This window comes from Bos taurus, chromosome 24 (assembly GCF_002263795.3).
Source record: "Bos taurus isolate L1 Dominette 01449 registration number 42190680 breed Hereford chromosome 24, ARS-UCD2.0, whole genome shotgun sequence".
NCBI classification, from domain to species: domain Eukaryota; kingdom Metazoa; phylum Chordata; class Mammalia; order Artiodactyla; family Bovidae; genus Bos; species Bos taurus.
Window position 1 is genome coordinate 19,776,595 of NC_037351.1, and position 20,475 is coordinate 19,797,069.

General features: G+C 56.6%; 1 protein-coding gene across 51 annotated transcripts in view; it reads left to right on the forward strand.

Moving 5' to 3' along the window:
• CELF4 (CUGBP Elav-like family member 4) overlaps positions 1–20,475 on the forward strand; it is a 313,094-nt gene that overhangs the window by 271,247 nt on the left and 21,372 nt on the right. For 16 of the 51 annotated variants that reach the window (XM_059880885.1, XM_024984337.2, XM_024984358.2 and 13 more), the window contains exons 4-9: positions 10,714–10,842; positions 11,554–11,633; positions 12,064–12,207; positions 13,069–13,216; positions 15,002–15,151; positions 19,161–19,226. In XM_059880885.1, coding sequence (XP_059736868.1) covers positions 10,714–10,842; positions 11,554–11,633; positions 12,064–12,207; positions 13,069–13,216; positions 15,002–15,151; positions 19,161–19,226 — 717 coding nt within the window. 51 annotated transcript variants of the gene reach the window in all.

Here is a 20,475-nt window from a genome sequence, read left to right on the forward strand (position 1 = left end):
CACCAGTGCCACCTGGGAACCTTCCCAGATTAGAACAATGTCTTTTCAGGATAACCCCATGAGGGATGGCGGGATGCCCAGGTTCAGGTCAGGGCAGAGGAAGTGGGTGCTACCCTCCTCCAGCACCAGCACACACAGAACCCTTTATTCCAAAGGGCTGACCTCCTGCAGGCAGGCTGAGAGCAGAGATGGGGAGCCAGAGGAGAGATGAGCAGGAGCAGTCTGAAGAAGACCCATCCCAGCCCTTCCCAACCCTGAGTTTGTGCTGGTATCACCTGCATAGCTTTTGAAAAACACCATAACAAAAATATGGATGCATGGACCAATTTCTGTCTCAGGGGCTGGCTGGGAACATCTGTGTTTTGAAACCCCCCAGGTAAATTTTATAGCAGCCAGGGCTGAGAACTAGCATCTTGCAAGATCCAAGACTCCTGCTGTTACCCTTGGAAGGCTGTGCTTTAAGCGGTTCTTCAGGGGCAGGACTTGGGCTCTGTCTGGGCAGGGACTCCAGGGAGCAAAAGAGGGAATTTTCTTCCAAGCTGCCTCCCGAGCCTGACATGGGGAGGGGTCAGAGGCTGGGGTCTTCTGCCAGGGTATTCAAGCAGTGTCATCCCCACCCAGGGTCACCAGAAGTCCTTGTCATAGCACCCAGGAGTGGGGGCTGGGTTTGGGGGCTGCAGCCTCTGGGTTCAGCTGTGACCCTGCTGTACTAGACTAGCGAGGTTGACCCTCAGGTGAGTGCACCTGCCGGAGAGGACAGGCAGCTCTTCCCACATCCCAAGAGAAGTTAAGCCCCACCCTCAGTGTTGAAAAAGTGCCATGAGTCAGAGAGCGGGAGGTTTGCTGGGCACTGCACACTGCATTCTGTCTCTGGCAGTGGCAGGGGTAGGGGATGGGGGTGGACCCATGAGCACCACTCTCTCCATGAGGCTGTGGGAAGATCTGTGGGCAATGGGAGGGGCAGCCCGCAGCCAGGCTTAGAGGCTGTGGCCTGCTGGTCTGCAGGCACTGGACCACGGCACAGTTCTCCCACTCAGCAGACACGAGCCCCCTCCACAGTTAACAGAGTGAGCACTCCAAGTGCACACTGTTACTTCTTCCCCACCATCTGCAGCTGCGTCTGATTCTCTGCCCCGCAACAAGATGTTCCTTGGTCTCTCCTCCTCTTGTCCCTGCTCCCCTGTGGACCACCCGGCCCCTGCCCACCCCCTGCAGAAGCCTCCCCCCTTTGCTGGAATAAAGCCCGGCTTTGTCTGTCTCCTTGAGAGCTGAGGACAAACTGGCCGTAATTTATGCTCCCGCATGATATAAAGGAAAAAAGGCGCCATTATGCTATAAATTATCCTGTGATGGGTGAAATGCTGGAGAGCGCGCCAGACGCCAGCGGAAACCCCACCAGACAACAGGATTCGGCTGCAGAAGTCCCCACAGAACGCGGGGCCGTCTGTCGTGCGCCGCGCCTGGGAAGGATAAGGTAGCAGATCAAATGTATAATCAGCTACCTGGAGAGCTGGCCACGCTGCCGCCCCCATGAAAGGTGACTTCTACTCAGCACCACCCCGGGCCCCAGGCTCCTGCTGGGAGGGCCTGGCGCAGACTCACAAGATACGGGGGTCAAGGGCGGAGGCCCAGAGAAGGAGGCAGCGAGGGATGTGGGTATGGCCTCCAGACCTTCCTCCCATCCCCTTGCAGAGGGCAAAAGAAGAGGGTGCAGGGGCCATTTGTGCCCCCTGGGATGGTGACGGCCCCCACATTCCACAGTTCTGCCTCCTCAGATGTACTGCAAGCACACAAGGGCACAGAGCCATCCCTCTGTCCCAGGCAGCCACCAGGGCCCAGAGGGATGTGGACTGCAGGCCGAGGGGATCTTGTCAGCAGGTCTGATTCTCTATGTGATGAGGGAAGAGGACCTTGAGGCCTAGATCCTGGGCAGAGGAAGGCCTGAGGACTCATCAGGACAGAGCTGACTTCTTTTGTCACCCAGGAGACTTCCAGAGGGCCCTATTCTAGGCGGAGGAGTGAGGGAAGCCGGGGAGGGGCTGTGAGTCGTGTCTAAGGGTCTCTGGGCAGTTGGGACTCACCAGAGCCTGCTCCATCTGAGCTGAGCAGCGGCCTCTGAGGGCCCCACCCCACCCCACTTCGGGCTCCGATCAGAAGCCCTGATCCACATAGATCAATGGGCTTATTAGGCCTTTGCCCATTATCTGGGCAGACCCAGAGGTGTGGAGAGTAAAGAGAGACAGAGATCTCCAGGTAGCACTTCCTGGTCTTCTACCAAGAAGGAGGGTGACCTGAGAGCTTGGCTCCTTTCAGACCATCTGGGTCCTGGCTTCCCCCAGTGACTGGCTGTGTGTTCTTGGGAAAGATATTTAACTTTCCTGAGCCTCAGTTTCTTCATCTGCACAGTGGAAATAATAAAACATTCATTATACCTGCAAAGGGCTTATTTCCGTGCTGGAGGTACAGTAAATGGGCTTCCCAGGCAGCGCTAGTGGTAAAGAACCTGCCTAATGCAAGAGACCTAACAGACGTGGGTTTGATCCCTGGGTCAGGAAGAGCCCCTGGAGAAGAGAATGGCTACCCAGTCCAGTATTCGTGCCTGGATAATCCCCACGGACAGAGGGGCCTGGCGGGCTACAGTCCCTGGGGTCACAGAGTCGGACACAACTGAAGTGACTGAGCAAACACGCGCAGTAAATATTTGATAAATGAGAACCATTCTGTTAGTACTGTGGCTCGTATAACCATCTCCTGGAGTGAGTCAGAGTTGTGGCCTCCCCCGGACAGGGGCACTGAGGAGCCCCGAGAGGGGGGTGGCAGAGGCTCTGGTAGAGGGAGTTGGGGCCACTGGCTCTTGTCATGAAGACACTTGGGTGACCATCGAGGTGGGTGGCCCTCAGTGTCCAGCAGGACCACAGAAGAACCCCTGGTGCTACAACTTAGGAGCTAGGCTGAGCCAAGGGAGGACATGGTGGGCAGTGAGGATGGACACGGGTGAGGAGGAGCCTGCGTGCAGAGTCTGAGTCCCAGGCTAGGCTTCCTGCGGTCAGTGGTCAGGGTCCAGGCTGAGGTCTCGGGGGAAGTGTTGACAATGCGGTGGGCGAGGAAAAGGAAGGAAGGAGGGGATGTGTGTGTCGCCCCGGCTCTTCAGCCTGTGCCTGTCACACTGCCTGCCTCTGCACATGCCTTTTCCATGCTGCAAGCCCTGCGTGTGAATCCTCCAGTGCCCGGCTCAAGCCTTGTAAACCCCTTCCCACTGCCATGCCCGCAGAGCTCCTCACGACAGGCTGTGTGCCTGCACCATGGCTGCTGCCCACTCATCCCCGCTTTTGGAGGATTCCTGGAGTTCAGTGTCCTGCAGATGCCGAGCGCACGATCTTGGGGACAAGAGGAGGACGGGCAGTGTCAGTGTCCTGGGGCAGGGCGTGCAAGGAGCATCCCTGAGACTTCACGAGACCTGTGTGTGTCTGAGCAAAGGGATGGAGGGATTAGGGGAGCTGGAGTGCGGGGTGTCCCTGAAACCCCTCACAAGCTTTGTTCTTGGTGAGACGGGAGCCCCTGCAGGGTTTGAGCGGGAGACAGCCATGACCTGCCCTGGATTGTAACTGACTCCTGTGGGGCTGTGCGGAGAGCAGCTGATAGGGGCTGGGTGCATGTCAGGAGACAGTGAGGAAGGGACTCCCGTGGCCCCGGCGCCATCCCGAAGCATTTGGAAGGCAGACTCCACTGAAGAATGTGAGTGGGGGAGACTGGCTGAGTTCTTCCTCCTCCCGCCAAGACATCAGAGGTATGTGTCTGCAGGGAGCTTGGCAGATCAAGGCCCCGCGCTGCCTCCCCTGGGGTCTGGAGCAGCTGAGGGTCCTCATTTGCATCCCCGTGGAGCGGGAGCCCCGTCTCGCCCCATCCCCGGCAGCCTTTGATCTGGTTTGATGTCTCCTTCAGCCTTCTTCCCAGGCAGGAACGCTTTTATCCTCCGCTGCGCTGGGCTCTGGCTCCGACACTGTGTGTTGTGGGAATGAAGGAGGGCTCGCTTCACGTGCAGAGCTCTCTGAGGCCTGGCCCGTGAGCTGGTGAAGGGACTGGCTCTCAGGCGTCAGGTGACCCGATCGCAGGGCTGCAGAGAGACCCAAATCCAGGCCCTTAACCCCTGTGTGGACAGCGATGCTGCAAACTCCCGGTCCCCTACAGGAAAGCAGGCAGCCACGGGCCCCCCAGGCAGGAGAGGAAGGGTGTGCAGACCCGCAGCCCTGCCTGCTGCTCCCCTCTTTGAAAGGCAGGTGTGAGGCTGCATGCTGCCCACCTCAGGGCTGGCCAGAAGGGGCCAGGGGAGGCTTCCAGACTTAGGGTGGGGTCAGCAGCTTTGAAAATGACACAGATTTCAATTCAGATGTCCGGTTTGATGCTCCTTTCTCCCTTAGGAGCCAGGGCGCTCGATGGGTCGGGGCAGTGGAAAGGGCCCAGAGCAGGGCTCGATGTAACTTCAAGGAAACAACTCTTGTTGTGAATGAGTCTAGGCTGGGGCCTGGAGGATGCTGGGGAGCATCTCAGAGATTCCCCCAAAACACTGCTGTTTAGTGGGGGGGATACCCGGCTTCTGAGGCTGGCCCTCAGGCAGGTGTCTGATCAGTGTCCCTGGGTCCACTCCATGCCCCAGGGGTGGGGTGGGCCTCTCCATCCCACCAGAAGCCGCCCCTGTGGGTGAGCAGCCGTCTGGCTGAAACCAGCACAGAACTGTGCTTATTCTACTGGTGCTGGGCCCTGGGCTAAAAATCTCGGGTCCCTCATCTCATCCCGACAGCCCTACGAGGTGGGTGCGATTACTCTCCCCTCTTACGGATGAGGGAATGGAGGCCCAGGGAGGGCGTGTGACTTGCATAAGGGGGCCCGGTCAACCAGGATTTGACAAACAGCTTCAGTTACTCCCTGGAAGGTGCCCTGGCCCCAATGCTTCCTTCCCCCACCATCCTTCCCCCGCCCTCCCCGTCCCCGCCAGTCCCCCCCTCGCCGCCCCCATCAAATCTATGTGCTTTCTAATCAAGGTCCTCCCTGATCCAAGGGTGAGTTTAGGGAGAAGGAAGCCGTCTTTCCCACTGTGGGACCTCAGGCACAAGGTCACTCCCCAGGGAGAGCAGATGGTCCTGGGATCCAGGAGGCGCTCCGGGAAGTCCCCTGGTCCCACAGTGAACAGCTGAAGGGATGCTGAGGGCCCCACATGGCCTCTGCCAGCAGCCAAGGGGCAGGTGCATGGGCACCTGGGGCTCTGAGCTCTGGGCTCTGGCGCAGTCCTCCCCATCCCCAGGGCCAAAGGCGCAAGAGCGGAGAGAGGCCTCTGACTCAGTCACTGTGTCTGGAAGCTTCTTCTCACTCCCCAAACTGCTGCTCTTGGGCCTCCAGGGGCCCTATGGAGAGCATCCCCTACAGTTGTGGCCCTATAAGACCCACCCAGCCAGGCTCTCTTGGTCTCCTTGCACCCCCTGCCCACCCCACTAGCCATAGGACTCAAAACCAAGTTTTCCCCACCGTGGCCCTGGGCCCCGTGGTTCTCTCCAGCTCAGGTCCCCCCACAAACCCTCCCTCGGCAGCTGCAGGGAAGAGAACAGTAAAAGTCTATTGCAGCCATAAAAGGCATTAGCCATCTGAGCACTCGTCCACGGTGCCCCGGCAGCCATCTATCCTTAAGCAGGAAATATTGTTTAATGCCGATGGTAATGAGCGAATCAAATTTTGAAAATTAAGCCGGAATTTGAGCATTAGAACCAGGGTGCTGGCATTTGGCAAGTCAAGTGCTGCGGCTGCCACCCGCCTCTGCCCTACTCAGGGCCCTTCATCTTGCACAGCCAGCAAGATGCTGCCCCGCATGTCTGGGGCCCTGAGGCACCACGCTGAAATATGCCCCATAGCAGCCTGTCCTCATCTTGCCATCAGAGTCTTGCTTCTCTGTTTTCTGGGCTCTCCTTTTCGAATGCAAATCCTTCCAGCCAGAGCCCCATTCTGCCCGGATATTCTGAGTGAATGAGAGGAGTCTGTTTTCCTCCTGGAGGGGCTGGAGCAAGCATGTTGCTGTTGTTGTTTTTCAGTCACTAAGTTGTGTCCAGTTTTTGCTACTCCATGGACTGCAGCGCTCCAGGCTTCCCTGTCCTTTACTATCTCCTGGAGTTTGCTCAAACTCATGTCCGTTTGAGTTGGTGATGCCATCCCACCATCTCATCCTCTGTCGTTCCCGTCTCCTCCTGTTCTCAATCTTTCCCAGCATCAGGGTCTTTTCCAAGCATGAGATCCTGGCAACTAGACTCCTCTGCCTTTTCACTGGCACTTAAGGCTTCCTAGAGGTGTCCCCCAGTGCTAGTAGGCTGGGAAACTGAAACTCAGAATTAGATTGAGGTTCTGGGAAAAGGAAGAAGATGCCTGAGACCAGAGGACTGGGAGACGTGTATGTTGGGGGCAGGGTGGGTGTAGGGTAGGCCAGAGGCACCTGGGAAAGCAAAGCCCAAACTTCCCCACCCCTCCCCCAGACCCCCAGGCAGGAAGCAAACGAAAAGAAGGGCCCTCTCATCTTTCTCTCTGCTCATATTCTGTTGTGGGCCTGGAGCTCCTGCTCCTGAGCCTTGGACATCATAACTCCAGGCCACCTCCTCCAGAAAGCCTTCAGGGTGTTGCCTCTGCCCCTTCCCCGACCAGCCCCTATAGACCTGCCGGAAGTTGGAAGGTGAGCTTAACACAACCACCTACTAGGCTAGAGACCAGCCTCCCACGTCCCCGGGGGGTGACCACTCCCATGCCATCTCAGCGACTTAACACTCAGGGACATCTTCAGTCTATTTACACCCTGGCCCTGAGGTCTTTCCTGGCTTTACCTTCTGTGAAGGTGGCTTTTGTGGCCCAGTCCCAGCAGCACCTGCCTGAACATCTCCTCAGAGAAGCAACCACAGCTTCACACCCCAAAATGGGCTCAGGCTGAGGGTTAGCCCCACCATCACTCAGGGGATCCTGTGTCCTTCAGGCAGGAGGGCTCTGGGCAGAGACTGCTCAGCTTGGCCCTGGAAACGGGAGTCTGTGTCCATGATGGAGCGGGTAGAGCAGTGGCCGAGGAAATGCAGTCACCCTCTGAGACTCTCGCTAGGTTGGAATAAGGTCCAAGACACCACATTGGTGGTCGTCTGACACAGTTTGGGGACCGCACCTCGGGGAAGTGGCTGGGGAGGTGGGGACACAGGGAGAGCGGTCCATCCCAGCTGGGCAGCCACGGCCCGGGTCTGCTCCAGTCCGTCACTTCCAGCGCTCCTCCCCCAGGTGTGGAGCCTCTGGTCTCCCCTCCTACCCCTGCACCGTGACCTCCATTTCCTCTTCCTCCTGGATAGAGAACCCCAGGTCAGGGTCATCGCCGTTCTACTACTGCTAGCTGCTTCATTCTGCAGCACGTCCTGGGAGTCTACCATCCACATGAGGAGGGGCTAGTTTTTCCCATTTTTGACACCAAGGTGGGTGAGGAAGTATGCAGCCGAAGGCAGCAGGGTGGGAGGGTGAGCCAGTGGGCCTGGGCCAGAGGAGATAGACCCTCAGAATCAGTCTTTTCACTCCCTGGTCTGAAAGACAAGCCTTAGAATCACTCACCCAGAGCCAAAGCCAACTAGAGATATAGAGGATCCCAGAAACAAATAAACCTGTGCGTTGGGTGGGGTCAATCCAAGATCACCCAGAAGTGAGCCTATAGTCAGGTTTCTTTGGTTCTTGATGGCCTTCCAGAAAGGGAGATTTGAACAGGCAGGAAGAGGGGGAGCCTGGCCCCTCCACCTTGAGAAAGTTCTCAAACAAGAAGGACCTAGGCTTAGGATGGAGAACCGAGAATCAGCAGTAAGGGATGACTTCAGGGAGAGAAAGAAGGAATTAGGGGAAAAAAAAAAAAAACCTGTCAAAAGGGAAGTAGCTGGCTAGAAAGGCACATGGGGAGTTTAATGAATTTTAATGCAACCAGAAAGCTGTCATAATGAAAGCAGAGGAACACATTCAGAAATCAGGAAAGGAGATGCAATCCCAGCATCTGAGTCTGGCTCCAGGGAGGCTGGGCCTTCTCTTCCCTCCCAGGTCCTTCCTGGGAGGCAGTGTTTGAGCAGGAGGGTCAGGCATGAGGAGAGGGCAGGTTGCCACTTCTTTGTCTTCCCAGCAATCCCATTAACTCAGAGCCTTTAAAAGGTGCTGGGAGAGGGGAAAGACCGCGATCGCCTGGGAGCAGAGTTTCAAGGCTCCACTGAAGGCTTCAAAACTCAGTTCACTTCCAGTAAAATGTCACTTTGCTTCTGAGAGCTAAACCTGAGTCCCTCTCCTTCCCACTTCTGTCTCTGTTGTCTCCTTCTGTCCATCTCCTCTCTCAGCTCTTTATTTTGAATTCTTTTTCTTCTGTCTCTGCCATTTCTGTCCCTCCCTTTTCTGTGTGAATTCATTGCCTTCCGTCCCTCCTCAGTTTCACCCCTTCCACTCCCTCTCAGGCCCCCAGTCTCTGCTTCCCCCAGCCCAGAGCTTGGAGTTGGTGAGGGCTGGAGATGGGGCAAGGGTATGCCCAGCCCTGCCAGGGCCTGAGCTTCTGAGTGGAGTACCCAGACTGGAGCAGGGGCTGGGGATCCAAGCCCAGAGCTTTAGCTGGAGCACCCCTGCCCGGATGGTGGAGATCCAAGCCAGTGTGTCCTGACCCATCCCTGGTTGCAGGAACTGGCAATGGTGCATTGTGGGCATGGAAGGAGCACCTTGTCAGGGAGAGCTTGCCCAGTGCTGAGTGCTCCAGGCTGGGGGGTACCAGTAGGACAGCAGTCAGCCTTCCTGAAGAGGAGGACTCTAGGGTGGCGTGTAAAGCCAGGTAGGACCTGGAGGTTTCCTCTGCTCCAGAGCCCAGTCAGCCCCCATCTCTACATGAACTCTGCTGGCAGTGTGGGTGATGAGAGTGCTTTGGGGCAGGAGGTACCAACCACCCCGGATCCAGAAGGACATGGTCCTGGAGTGCCCTTGCGTTCTGTGGAAACCATGAACACATGGCTGTCTGCAGTTTTGGAGTGTGCTTTTCTGCAGCCTTGGCTGTGCATGTCAGTCATTGAATAGTCAACAAACATCGAGTGGGTGTCTGCCACCATGAGGACCACGTTCCAGCAGACTATGGCTACTTAACAATTCAGCCCCAAATGGAGTAGTGTAAAACAACCATTTACTACACTCATGGATTCTGTGGGTCAGGAATTCAGGCTGGGCACAGCTTGGAAGGCCTGTCTCTCCTCCTGGCTGTCTGGGCCTCGGCTGGAAGACTCACGGGCTGGGGCCTGGAATCATCTCAGGACTCATTCACTCCATGTCTGGTGGCTGATGCTGGCTGTCAGCTGGAGGCCTGGGATCCTTTCTGTGTGGACTCCTGGTGTGGTCCAGTTAGGGGCTCTTTCCAGCATGGTGACTGGTTTCCACAGAGCAACCATCCCTGAGAGAGCAGAGAGTGGAAGCTGATCCTTTTTATGACCCAGCCTTGGAAGGTATCTGGGGTTATTTCTGCCATTCTTTATGAGTTAGAATAGTCAGAGCCCAGCCCAGATTCCAGGGGCGGAAACATAGACCCCACCTCCCTGGGAGGAGTGAAAGTTACAGGGCAATAGGAGCTTGTGGAATGGGAAACATTTTTGCAGTCACAAGCTACTACATATCCACACAGCCTAATAAATCCCTGCCACCCTAAGTTCACATCTGAGTGTTGTCAACAAACCATTTGGTACTCAACACAATTGTGTGTGTGTCTGGGGGGGTGTCTGCTGAGGGAGCCCAGTCTTCAGAAACTGGGTCCTCCAAAGTGCCCAGGACTGAATTTTGTAGAATGAATAGGAAGGGAGGGAGAAAAGGGAGCACCCGGTGGAGGTAAGAACATGTGAGGCAGAAAGGAAGTTGCCCCTGGGCATGGGACATGCATTCATTCATTCCATAGCTCAGTCCTGTGGGCCTACCTGGTGCCTCTACCACCGCTCCAGCAGAGGCCTAGCCTCTTTGCTAGGGGAGCCTACTTTGAGGGATGGGGAGTTAGACAGAAACTCACTACTCAGGCAAAGCAGTAAATAATTGTCCTTTGAATTTTGCACCAGGAGACGGGGTGAGACAGAGAATGAAGAAGCAGAAAGAGGGGTTTTGATGAGAAAGCAATATTTATGCGGAGACCTAGCATTAGAGGATTCAGCTTTGTGATGTGGGGGATACTTCAGGCAGAGAGAACAGCGTGTACATAGGCCCTGTGGCCCACCTGCCAGCTGTGAATTAATTTTGGCATCTGGGGGTGAAAGTGGTTGAGGAAGATAAGTATGTGTCTAAGAAGAGGGAGGAAGAGGATGTACCGCTGTCCAAAGGACTGTGGACCACAGGTGAGAGGCCAGCCCATTGGCCCGGCCCTCAGGCCGGAAGGGGCAGAGTCGCTGCAATCCCGTCCGTCCCCGCTCAGACGCAACCCCTCCCGCCTCCCCTCCCCCTCTGGCTGTGCCCCCCACCCCGCTTCGTCCATCCCCTCACCCGGTCGTTCCTTCCCCCGAGCGGTGCCCCACCGCCTCCCTCTCGCTGTTATCCCTCCCCTCCGGCCGTGAGCCCCCCTCCTGCCCGCTACCAGCTCCTACCCTTCCCCTCCGTAACCCTTCCTCCTCCCGCGGGCCCACCCCGCGCCTCCGGGCCCTTGGCCCGGGTAAGCATCTCCTAATTTTGTTCCAGAAGATAGAAAACTCTTCGTGGGTATGCTCAACAAGCAGCAGTCTGAGGACGATGTGCGCCGCCTCTTCGAGGCCTTCGGGAACATCGAGGAATGCACCATTCTGCGCGGACCGGACGGCAACAGCAAGGGTGCGTAGGGGCGGGGCGAGAGAGAGGACGGGGCGGAGCTAGAGGTGGGTGGGGCGGGGCTAGAGGTGAGTGGGCGGTGGAGCAAGAGGGTGGACGGAACGGAGCTAGAGACGGGTGGGGCGGCGCGGAGGAAGGGGGCGGGGCGAGAGGGTTGGGCGGAGCTATAGGTGAGCGGGGCGGGGCGAGAGAGTGGACGGGGAGGGGCTAGATGTGGGTGGGGCGGCGAGGCGAGAGGGGGCGGGGCGGGACGAATGGGGGCGGGACGGGGGCGAGAGGGCAGACGGGGCGGGGCGAGAGGGCGGACGGGGCGGGGGAAGAGGGCGGACGGGGCGGGGCCGCGGGTCTCTGGCCAGCCTGCTAGCAGAGTCCAGAGCCCCCTAGAGAGGGGCGGGTGCGGCTAGCGGGGAAAGGTTACTTGGAAGGTGCGAGGCTGTCAGGCCTGGTAGGAAGAAAAGGCCGCGATCCGTATCCAGATTGGGACGGGGCCAGTTAAGGGTCCTTTGACATCCTTGGCGGGCCCAGCTCTTTCTCTGCCTCCTTGTGTAGCTCTGTGTTTGTCGGTGTCTCAGTGTTTCTGGGTCTTACTCTGCTTTCTTCTTGGGAGGCGCCCTCTCCCCTAGGCCGCTCCCGTGCCGCGCCTTTCAGTCCCCGCGCCTTTCTGACCTTTCTCTGGGTCCAGTTGCCTTGGCTCAGCCTCTCCCGTCCCCCCAGGGTGCGCCTTTGTGAAGTATTCCTCCCACGCTGAGGCACAAGCCGCCATCAATGCTCTGCACGGCAGCCAGACCATGCCGGTGAGTGCGGCTGACCCTGGGGAGTGCGAGACGGGGCAATGAGGGACCCAGACATCTCTGCCATCCCACACATCCTCAAGGCCCTACCTGTTCTGGCGCCCGCTGGGCCACACGGTGCCAAACGCGTGCCCTCTTACCACGCTCGCAGCCTCCCCAGGAGACGGGAAGGCATTGCCAACAACCCCATTTCTCAGACGAGGACACTGAGGCCCGGAGATGCTAAGGAAGTAGCCTAAGGTCACCTAGGTAGAAAAAGCCTGCCGGGAGGTTAAGCTCCAGACTCCTGGGAGAGGGTTGGTGCTTGTTACCCTACCCCCTTCCCCTCCCCCGCCCTCATAGCACCCCGTGGAGAGGATCGGGTGGGCCCAGGCCAGGGAGCAGAGGCGGATGGGGCAGGGCTGGTGGGCCTCACGCGCAGTCCCGGCTACAGGGAGCCTCATCCAGTCTGGTGGTCAAGTTCGCCGACACCGACAAGGAGCGCACAATGCGGCGAATGCAGCAGATGGCTGGCCAGATGGGCATGTTCAACCCCATGGCCATTCCCTTCGGGGCCTACGGCGCCTACGCACAGGCAGTAAGTGGGGGCCCAGCGGGGCGGGGCCGGGGGCGGCAGTTCTCTGCAAGCCTAAGAAGCGCTGATTGGAACAGGGAGAGAGGTTCTAGGTCCTGCTGACTGCACCCCACCCCTGCCACCACTCAGGGGAAAGGTGTCCTTCCACCTTCTGGTTATTCCTAGCAGGGATCCTGTGAGGTGCCTCAAAGCGCCCCTCACCCACACTTCCCCTGAGGTCCTCTCAGGCCCATTCTCCCACATTGGGGTGGGCTCTGCCAGCATCACCCCTCAGCTGTCTCCTGGACTTGTGACCACAACCCCCACACGGGTGGCACTAAGGTAGGCCAGGGCTCTGGTTCTAAAACTGCAAGCTCACCTCGCTTCTTCAACAGTGTCTAAACGGCTCAACAACCTTCCCAGTCCCCGCTCACCTCTGGATTTCATTTAGGATGCTCCTGTAGCCTCTACCCTGCAGACTCCAAGTTAGGACCGTTCTGAACAGAAACCCTTGCCAACTTAGGTCTACAGCAGCTCATCCAGGTGTCTCTAGAGCTTTGGATGTCACATCTCCATGAACTGCAGGACTGGCTGGCACCTTGGAGCCAGTCCCCTTCCCCCACCTTCGGCAACTTTGGAGTCCCAAAGACTCTACTTTTGAACACAGCTTTCTCTTGGGGCGTGGTCTCTAATAGCCACTGAGAACTAGGGCAAGTGTGGGTAAGGCTCAGGGCTCTCAGAGATGGGAGGAGAGACATGCATCTGAGCTCCCTGGGGTTGATGGCCTGGGAGTTGGTCTCCGGGAGCAGGAGCTGAATGACCCCTTGGTGGGGAGGGCCGCCCTCCTGGAAGCGCATGATATTTTTTCCACTCCCTCTGCCCCAGCTGATGCAGCAGCAAGCGGCCCTAATGGCGTCAGTCGCACAGGGCGGCTACCTGAACCCCATGGCTGCCTTCGCCGCCGCCCAGATGCAGCAGATGGCGGCCCTCAACATGAACGGCCTGGCGGCCGCACCCATGACCCCAACCTCAGGTGAGTGGGCAGGTACCAACACGGGGCCTGGCAGGAAAGCTGCTGAACCCAGTTTGGTAACTTGGTTTGGCGAATTTCAGCTACCAACAGACCATCCTGTGTCAAGAGCATCTGGTGTCTGGGCCCAGTGCCGGCCTCATCCTTGAGCAGTTTGTCTCAAAAATGTTCTAATTCCTGAGGACCCATGCGAAGATGATCCTGGCCCCCCTGCTATCCAAGATACGATTTCAGAGTGGCAACAGTTTCACTCGAGTTGTTAAGCCGTGTCAAGAAGCAGTTCATGTTGATCTGTAGTATAGAGATCTGGAAAGAAATTGACATGAACACACCTCCCTTTGAGGTCTGAGGGAGAAGAGCCCTGCCCATTTTGTGGCCCTGTTTGGTCCCTGGCCCAACCACAGAAGGAGCCCTATTTTTCATTTTCCTTTAACCCAACCTAGATTCACTGATTTTTTCCAAGACAACTACAGAACAAGCAAGAGAGAACTGCAAGAGTTGCTAAAGGACAGAGGGGTTGAAAACAGCTCTACTTACAAAGCATGTTTTTAATTGGATCTTGGCTGTTATCCAGTTCAATGATTCTCAACCTGGGCAATGTTGCCCCTCGCCCCCAAATACCTGGCAATGTCCTGAGACATTGTTGGCTGTCACAACTGAAGGAGGGAAAGTGCTACTGTAATCTGGTAGACAGAGACCAGGGATGCTGCTAAACATCCTGTGATGCACAGGATAGCTCCCTTCAAAGAAACACGTGGCCATAAATGCCAATAGTTTCAAAGTTAAGCATCCCTGTTTAGCTCCAAGGGCTGGGCTCTCATTCATCAAGCTTCCTTGGCTCTCTGCTCTCAGGCCATAGTAGCAGTATTCCCAACATCCAGGAGCTATTTCTTTCCCAGCTAAAAACTATAAAAGACTGTGCCATCTCTAGCCTCAACTTGAGCACCACCCCACAGCTCTGATCCCCAACCCGGAGACACTCCTGATGACCTCAGGTCCTTATCCACAGAGAGACCCTCCTTGCTTCCTACCTGAAGAAGAAGGCCCTTCGCAGCCTTTGGGGCCTCAGCACAATAAAGACACTACCGCACCTTGGTTTCCACCCACCTGGTGTAGGGAGGGCGGTGTGTTGTCATCTAACCCCAACTTTACCCTCACCATAGCAGCATCACCATTGTCTTAACTGGAGGCTGCCAGGGTGTCTAATTTGTGTATGAAAAGGGCTAAATCTGGACTCTACAAAGGCCTTTCTCCCTCAATGCAAAAAAGTACCACAGTTAAGACTCCCTCCACCTGAGTATCCAGACTCCCTCATGGGAAGGCAGATCAGCCCATCAGTGATCCAGTCAAGATAGCAGACAGCAGAGCCACAGCTTAGAATCCCCTTGGTGGCCAAACAAGGACCAGTCCATCCTGACTTAGCTGGGGTAAGCATGAACCATCGAAAAAGACTAAGAGAAGAGCGACTGTGGTCAAAGTCATGGACACTTAGAGGTCTATGTGCTGCAGCCCCAAGGTCGAGCAGTCAGTGGTCAGGGAAGTCTTAGTAGGGAACGTGGGATTTGGACTCCAGTTTGAAGTATAGATACAGTTGGGATGAGTAGAGTTGTTACATGTAGGGAGATAACCCAAGGCCTGATTCACAGATAGGACTGAGTTGGTGTGTGAGGTCCAAGTCTGTGCCCAGGCCCTTGGAGCCAGGGAGTGGAGATCCACGGGTCGACCTTCATTGCCTTTGTTCTGCTTTGTCTCCCCACCTCCCCCCGCCCCCATCACCTCTAAAACCAGGTGGCAGCACCCCTCCAGGCATCACTGCACCAGCCGTGCCTAGCATCCCGTCCCCCATTGGGGTGAACGGCTTCACTGGCCTCCCCCCACAGGCCAATGGGCAACCCGCTGCAGAAGCTGTATTTGCCAATGGCATCCACCCCTACCCAGGTAAGCACATCTGGTTCCCCTTCCTTCTCCATGAGCCATGCTCTTCATCCTTTCCTGTGCCTGCCCTCACTGTTAGCATGGGAATGTGTGGGCCCTGCCCTCTTCTGTTCTTTGGTAGAACCCCAAATGTGATCAGGGAGAGCCAGCCTCCTGCCCTCCTTCAAGGAGCTCCTGATGGGAGAGAAGACAGATTCGTGGGTGTTTGTCAGTCTGATGGGTGAGAAAAAAAACATTCCTGGGGCTCCCTTAAGGGAGAGAAGAGAATAGATGAATCGTCCAACCAGGTAGAGAAAGGCTAGTAATTGCAAATTACTTGATGGTGAATTTGACCCAAAGAAGTGAGGGGATAGATGCTAAAAGAATAATTATATTTAGTTTTAAGTAGGACAAGACTCTTCCAGGAAGGAAGTGGAGGTATATAGATTGCTAGACTGGTTAGTACCTATCTCTTCGGTCCCTTGGTGCATGCCAAAACTGTGGTCAGCACCTTGAACAGAGGACCAGAACCTTGGACAGCTCCTGGGTCCTGCTTGAATTCTGGCACACAGGAAGATCCAGGAGGCGTGCCCTTGAATAACTTTCATTTCACTCCAGTTGCTCAGTCGTATCCGACTCTTCACGACCTCATGGACTGCAGCATGCCAGGCCTCCCTGTCCATCACCAACTCCCGGAGTTTACTCAAACTCATGTCCATTGAGTCAGTGATGTCATCCAACCATCTCATCCTCTGTCATCCCCTCGTCCTCCTGACTTCAATCTTTCCCAGCATCAGGGTCTTTTCCAATGAGTCACTTCTTTTCATAAGGTGGCCACAGTATTGGAGTTTCAGCTTCAGCATCAGTCCTTCCAGTGAATATTCAGGACTACTTTCCTTTAGGATTGACTGGTTTGATCCCCTTGCAGTCCAAGGGACTCTCTCTTTGTTCCTTTAAAATTTGAATAACTTTGTTCCTCTAAATTTGGCAGTTCTCCTGTGGTAAGACTGCCCATTTGACTTGAAGCAGGGCCTCTCTCTGGTCTTGAGGATGGGCTGGCATTGGAGCAGGGAAGGTGGGCCCAAAGGCCTAGAGTAGACTGGTAAGAGGCAGTGCAATAAAGATGATGAGAGCTGTGTCCTCCTTCTTGGAGGGCAGGTGATGAGGTCACAGAGTCCCCATAAGCCTCAGTAAGTGCCCAATCTGTGACAGACAAAAGGGAGGCTCCAGAGGAGGGCAGGACATGATCTGATCTCTGAGGAGGTCAGAATCCAGGCAGGAGCACAGTATGCATCAACAGAATAATGAGGCAATATGGTAGAGCAGAGTTTCGTCAAGAGTGAGTGTTCTCTGACTTGAGATGCTTGAGGATTCAAATGAAGGGAGAGTTCATTGTGCACAGATGAGCAAGGAGCAGTGTGCTGTGGAGGGGCTGTCCTGGTGGGGCAGGGGGTGTAAGGATATTGACTCAACTAGAGCAGAGGAGGGCAGCCTTGGGGGGCACGTTAGTGCTCCATATTCTAGTTGCCCACCAGAATCTACTGTGTGGCCTTGCAAACCCACAGATGCCCAGATTCTGACTTCAGCATTCTGGAGTAAGGCCCAGACACCCAGAGAATATACAAGCTCCACCAGCAGCAGCAGAGGACAAGGTCACCGTGCCAGAGAGAAATAGAGGAGAATTTCCTGACTTTGAACTTGGAGTTGCTCTTGATCCCCTCCCAGTGTTTTCCCACACCTCACCCTCCAGTGCATAGCAAAGAGGTCAGAGAAGCCTATAGGATGAAGTGACAGGGCCTAGAGGAGGGTCTGGAGTGTTGTTGAAGGGCAAAGGCTCCAGGCTGGGAGGGGCTTGGCAAGCTGGAGGTGGGAGAGACCCCACCCATCTCAGGGACCTGGGCTCCTCCTCACTCAGGCTTGTGGGCTGGGAGATACAGTCCCCAGCACATCTGAGTGGTTTCACTGCCCCCTCCCTTCCCTGCCCACAAGCCCATCTGGATCTCTGGATTTTGACAAACCTGTTCTTTCCCCACCCCCACCAACATCTGTGAACTATTTCCCTCATGGAATTTGGAAGGGTTTCTCTCCCCCATTTGTAACAATCTGGCACATCCCATAAACAATCCCCTGCCAGAGCAGGAGGGAGGGATGAAGGGAAGGAAAGAAAAAAAGTAGTACATTAAAAAAATTAATTTACCATCTTTAAATGCGGAGTTTGGAGCTGCTGTAATGAGCGAGATCCTTCAAAGTGTTCATTCTTTGGCAGTTACTAATGAGGTCATTAAGCAGAGAAGTGGAGAGGAGGCTCGGAAATGCTTTTCTCCACTACCTAGCCCCAGGTAGCATCTCTACTCTCCCCTCTTGCCCTCGAGATCATGCCGGAAGCACACAGTGTGGCCTTTACTTAACACCCTGAAGGGGTGGCTCTTGAAATGATAAGGACTGTTCATTCCTCTCTGTGTCGCAGTATTTGCGGAGCACTTGCTGTGATCCTGGCATCGCTGCAGAGGGACCTGCCATATAAGTCATACCCGTTATGTTTTGCGTAGGGCCCAAACTTTGCCCAAAGAAGAGATATCTTTTTTCTAGCTAGCATAAAGGCAAGTTCCAGAGCTGGGTAGACCGTGAGGACAAGCAAGATAGCTCTCTCTCTGGGGATACAGGGCTGGTGCAAGAGTCAGGTGGAGAGGGAGCAGGCGGTCACATGGCTAACCATCACCACCACCACCTTCCCACTGGGCACTCCAGTGCCCACCCTGGGGGAAATAGAGGGATAGGTTTTGTCCTGGGCAACCCCAGGTGGGAAGGAGCCTGCATCCTTACCCATCTTTAGCTCACCCCTCTGAGTGTGCCCTCCCCCAAGGACCTCTGGCCCAGGACTTTCCCTTGCCCCCCTGACACCCAGTGCTGTTGTTCTAGTGTGACTTTACTGAGAGGTTCAGGGGAGGGAGCTCAGACAGGAAGTTTGGGCATTCTCCCTGGTCTACTGGCCCCAGAGCCTGGCATGGCCAGTTAGCTTGGCTAGCTTGGGTCACCAGGCAGATAAACCTGGATGGTTTCCTTTCTATCTCCCTGTGTTCTCCAGCTGGCCTCAAAGGTAATGAGGCTGGATATGTCCCCCCCCCACGTCCCTGGGCCCCCAAGGCCAGCCCACTCCCACTTCAGTCATCACCGACCTGCATCACCAAAGGCAAGTTCACCACCGGTCCATGCACCATCCAGCCTTTTGCCCACCACGTCTGCAGACACCACAAAGGCAACTGAAGTGAACCGAGCCTGTTCCCCGGCCCAGCTTCCCCGGGTTGCTTGCCAAAGTATCAGCCTCTGGTCCTCTGGCACTGGGTGGTGAATACCCAGTCATGAGATCAGGTGTGATAAGACCCTTGGTCTTCTGGTTCCCTGGTGTCTGTGGGCACTGTGGGGCAGATCTCATTTGTGTGGTCGGTCCTACCACGGGCGTGCCCGGGAATGGACGACCTCTGTGCCTCGTGCAAACTCCTAAAGAATTTGGGAGGAGGTCCCTCTACTTGAGCAGGCGTGGGTGGCCCAGAGAGAATGGCAGCATGAGGCCTCCATGCTCTTTCAGCTTCTGCCCCCAGTTGTGCTGGGCACTAGGAATAAGTGAGGAGGAGACCACCCTCCTGACAGCCTCTGGCCTCCTTGCCTGCTCTCAGGCAGCCCTTCTCCAGGGCCAGGTCCCTCGGGTGTCTCCCCACCCAGCCCCTCATGGTCGAGCCCTCCTCTGTTGTCTCCTCCCCACCCTCCCCAGCCTTCTGCATGAGCCCCCCAAACCAGCGGCAGCCTACATCCCCCAACCAGGGGGAGCAGCCTACCACCGTCCTGAGGGCCCCAGACTGGGGGAAGGGCCCCCCTCCCAGCCATTCAGGGGGCCTGCCTCAGATGTCCTGCCCCAGGACAGGGACCGCGGTGGCCGGGAAGGCAGTGTGGCCTCAGCAGCATCTCCAGGGGCGTGGCGGGGGAGGGGCTGGTTTGGGCAGGCATTGCTGACCTCTGTCCTTTGGCTCCCCTGCAGCGCAGAGCCCCACAGCCGCGGACCCCCTGCAGCAGGCCTACGCCGGAGTGCAGCAGTATGCAGGTCGTTAGTATCCACGCGTCCCCACGGTGGTCCCCGGCTGCGTGCACCTCCCTGTGCCTGGGCATCGCCCCACCCAAGCCTGGGCTTAGCAGTGTGGGGGGTTTGGGGGAGTGGGGAGGGACCGACAGGGAGCCGTGGTCCTCCTACCAGGCTGCCTCCTTCTCTGCAGGCGTCCTTTGGTGATCAGGCAGAGCTTGCCTCACCCTAATTCATCCTGGCAGTGGTGGGGGGCGTTCAGAACTCCATTTGAGCTGGTGAGCTGGGCTAAGCTTTAGCCTTGCTGTGAAGCGGCATCTCTGAGGCCAGATGTCCTGCCCCCATGGTGCTGCCAGGGCGGGTCTGTCCAGGGGCACCAAACCTCCCCCAGCAACACCACGTGAGACTGGAGCTGGGGGGCCACTGGCCCAGAAAGCACAGATGCCGGTTTGAAGGAGGAGAAGCAGCTTCCATTCCCCTACCCCCAGCTACACACAGGCAACAGGAGTGGGGCCCGAGCTAGGAGGTCAGGGGAGGACAGACCGCCAGAGGCAGAAAAAAGGAGAAGCGGGCAGGTGGCCTTGGGTCACTGAATGGGGAGGTGATGAGCTACTGTAGGAAGCCCAAGGCCAGCTGTCAGCCACACTTCTGTCTACCTCTGGGCTAGACAACACACACATGTGTACGCACACACACACCCACAGTCATCTCTGCCAGCCAGGGTCCTGCTGTCTGGCCCCATCAGGGTCCCTCCTCATTGTGTTCAGATGAGCTGGCAGTGTCTCCCTGGAGGGTAACGGGGCTGCCTGGTACATGGGGGCCCGCATGAGCTGGCTGTCACCTAGAGTCCAGGGGAAGCTCTCTTCCTCACCTGCTGACCCCCCTGAACCCCTTTGGGAGTCAGGCCAGGCTGAGGAGGGTCTAGCCAGTCCTGTGCCTCCTCTGACCCTTTTTCCATTTGAATATAGAAAGCATCAGATTTGTTCAACTCAGTCTTCGGCCCTTGGGGAACCAGCCACTAGCAGGGTCCCAGAGGCCAAGCTCACACCTAGGGTGGCTCCCCACCTCCCCCACTGGTGCCATCTGAGCACTGGTGAGGTGGTGTGAGCCCGAGGCAGCCCGGGCTCAGAGAAGGGGAAACCTGGTGGGTGCCAGGTGGTGTGGGGCCAGCCTTTCCATTCTGATGTTTTTGGTTATCCGTTATTGTGGATTATCTGCACACATGGGTTGTCCATTGTTGCAGATTAAACCTGCCTCCCCCAGGCACACACCAGCA